We start from the raw sequence: 3,269 nt of genomic DNA, 5'->3' as shown, positions 1-3,269 counted from the left end.
AATAAATCCGGAGGACTGGAACAAAACCAAATTCAAATAAGAAAAGCGATAGATCCACGTCCACCCGACCAGGGTCTGTTGTCAAGAACTCACCACTGTCAGAATTTCCACACACTCTCGCGACTCTTTGTCCAAACCGATTTGGGTGGTACTTCTGTTCTTTGACTGATCAACTCTGCTTCATTATTCTGTAATTGAATGAAGCGACGATACGAATCAATGAACAGATCAATGATTCGATCAGGCTTGGGTCGCCCTATCTGTCCAACTTACCTGTTCAGCGTTCAACCCTTACCAGTCAATTCTTCATCCAGAATACATCGTACAGCTGCCGGAACGCCCCTTCCGCCTGATCGTCGCGCTTGACTCGCAGTTGTCAGTTGGGTACTGGCCAGCATTACGGAATATTCTATGTGTCTTGAGGAATTCTCGACCCGTATTTTTGTTTGGCGATCATTTTTCCTCACTGCCTGTTGGTTGTGGGGCCTGCATTATTCTTTTTTCTTTTTTCTTTTTTGAAAAATAAAATAAATCGATTATTTTTATTTTGGATTTTATTTTATTTGTTTTAAAGGAAAAAATACGCATCACACCAACCCCCCCCCGCGACGCCTTATCTGTTGGGACATGCAAGGGAGTCCAGACGCTTCCCCGATCGATCTGGACCCATACATATACATATCTCCTGTCCTTCACCATAACCTGACCCATTCACTCCAATATTGGTGCCAGAGCTTATTACTATTTACACCCTCCCATTCCTCCCTTCCCTCCTTCTGGGTCCCTTCCCCAGACTTGTCGATCTTCGTCACCTTTATTATCTGCTGTTGCTCCCCCCAGAATCTCTCGTCAGCAACACATTCCTCTCCACTCTTCCATACTGGAGTTCAACCCATTACAACAAACCATCACCGCCTCTTTGGCTTCTAACCTCATCTCCCCATCCACTATTCACACACACACAATGAAGTATACACGATCTTCAGCGATACCAATGTTTCCACTCCAGGCCTGGAGTGGCAACGCGGCCAGTCTCAGATCCTCCCCCAGTGAGGCATCAACCAACACCGACCCGGTCGCCTTCAGCTTTGATACTACTTGGGACGGTGGCTCGCCGATTTCCACCCCGGCAGCCCCTCCACCTACTCCTCAGGACTCTCTACTCGATATTACACCCCGCAAGTGCTCCTTCTCTACAGCCTTTGGCATGAGCAACGCCTGTGCTTTCCCCTCCTGGCCCAACCGACCGGCTCTGATCAGCACGGATACGGAAGTCTCTACTGGAAGCGCCTACATCTCAGACGAGGAGCTTTGCTTCGATTTGACCCCCCAGTCGGAATCCGCCGTGGAAGAAGAGTCGGCCGTACAAGAGTCCGTCCGACCGGGAGACTTGACGACTGAACAGCAGATCCAGATGTTGCGCGCCGCCGCTGAAGAGGAAGCTCAGCGTGCCCGTTTCCTGGCCCAGGTCCAGGCGCACGCACGGGCTCAGCAAGCCATGCGGGTGGCGCAGTTGGCAACCCAGGAGAAGGAAAACGCGAAGCGCAAGAAACGCCAGGCTCTCCCGCAGAAGAAGCGGCGAGCTCCGTCGGCCACGAAGGTGGTGATTCGTGCCTAGAGCTGTCAAATTCGCCTTGTATCAACATTTTGCTTATCAATACCCCGCCGGTCTGATCGCCCCACGTTGTCTTCACTGGTTTGTTAGCGCAGCACTGTCGAACGATCGACAGACCATGGACTTTTCCAGACTTGTTTCGAATTTGCGGTCAACGATTCATTCAGCCGCGTTTCCCCGGTGTCAAGAGACCAATCGGAGCGACAGCCCTCTGGCCCAAAACAAAGCGCGTTGCGGTGCCAAAGCGCAGCAACTGCATCCGAAGGGTTTTCGCCAGACCATCTGATGACTGATGACTGATGATTAATGCGAACGGGCAGCACGTGCCTCGCCTTGACGGAGGGGCCGCGCTGGTTGGCTGCCCGTGGGGGTGACGCGCCATAGCCGGACGGAATTTCCGCCCCCGGAGCGATTCGCTGCCTGATTTTCTTGTCCTCTGGCTCGATTACTTAATTTCCTCGTCGCTGTCGGCGCATCACGGCGAAAATGGGCTTGTCAAAATCAAAATGACTTTTCCCTTCCCCTCCTCGGCGACTCTTCAGTCGGCTGCACGTTGGACAGGGTCCTGCGCCTATCACCGAGCTGTCATCTCACCGCTACTGTCTGATGCCCTTCGGATCTTATCTCGCTTGACACACCACCACTACCAACTATTCTTATGACTCACTCCCCGGAAATGATGCTGGCCAAGGGTGACTGTGTTCTCGTTTTCGTTGTCCGAACTCTCCTGTGACCCCGCCTGATGTTTATAATCTTGTTTTTCTGCGCTGGCGTTGGCGGTTTTCATCATCCATGGTAGCGCTTCGGTTTTGTTTATCCATTTCGGGAACACTCTTGTCATGTTCGTTCCGCCTGCGGTTCAGGATTTCACAGCACTGTCTTGTATTTTTCTTTTTTTTCTTTGCTACACCTACTTAATACCCCTTTCCTGAATATTTTCTAGCGTCGATCCCATGTTCTCAGATACCCCGTCGTGTACCTAAGGTTGTGTCTTTGTTGTTTCTCATACCCCGAGCGTGTTACACGAACAGCTCCCGCATCGGCTTTTTCCACGGTTTTGCATTTGCATAGCTCAGCGACATACCCTTTTTTTTTTATTTTATTTCTGATGACTAGCGACCATGGTTGTATCGTTTTATCTAGGTAATGGCATGTGAATACGAGGTAGTACCTACTGAATCTGGCATTCCTGACTTGCGTAGTTCTGACTGTCGTAGTTCGTGACTTGGACTTTGATTGTATTTCCGACCGGCGTCTCTTGTGATCAGACGTAGATATCGAGCAGAGAAGCGAGGCCAAAGCTCTCCTATGTAGGACAGACACAGCAACCAGTGAAAGGAACAGAAAGTATGACAACTAGATAAATGAAACCAAAGACAACACCGTGCACATACACACATCAACATAATCCCAACCACCACCCCAATAACATAACATATCTACAATTCTATACCCAACCAAACCCTTAAACCCTACAAACCCAAACAATAGAACACCCAACTCACAACCACATAACATAGAACCTAGAACCCCCCACCTTCTCACTCACAATTACATAACATGGTAGAAACCAGGAACTAGAAAACTAAACCAAGCTAGAAACCAACCTCCCCACCTCCCCAATCAACCCCCCCAAGCTCTCCTCCCCAGCAAA

The 3,269-nt window shown here is 50.0% G+C and overlaps 1 protein-coding gene across 1 annotated transcript; it reads left to right on the top strand.

The window, feature by feature from the left end:
* Window positions 1-964: 964 nt before the first annotated feature.
* Window positions 965-1,618, top strand: ANOM_011897 (uncharacterized protein; the record flags this gene model as incomplete). Its single annotated transcript, XM_015557149.1, has 1 exon — window positions 965-1,618. One exon carries the CDS (start codon window positions 965-967, stop codon window positions 1,616-1,618), a length of 654 nt encoding a protein of 217 aa, XP_015400810.1.
* Window positions 1,619-3,269: the final 1,651 nt, after the last annotated feature.

This window comes from Aspergillus nomiae, assembly GCF_001204775.2.
Source record: "Aspergillus nomiae NRRL 13137 chromosome Unknown contig00843, whole genome shotgun sequence".
Lineage (NCBI taxonomy): Eukaryota > Fungi > Ascomycota > Eurotiomycetes > Eurotiales > Aspergillaceae > Aspergillus > Aspergillus nomiae.
This window is presented reverse-complemented; position numbering and strand designations above follow the sequence as displayed.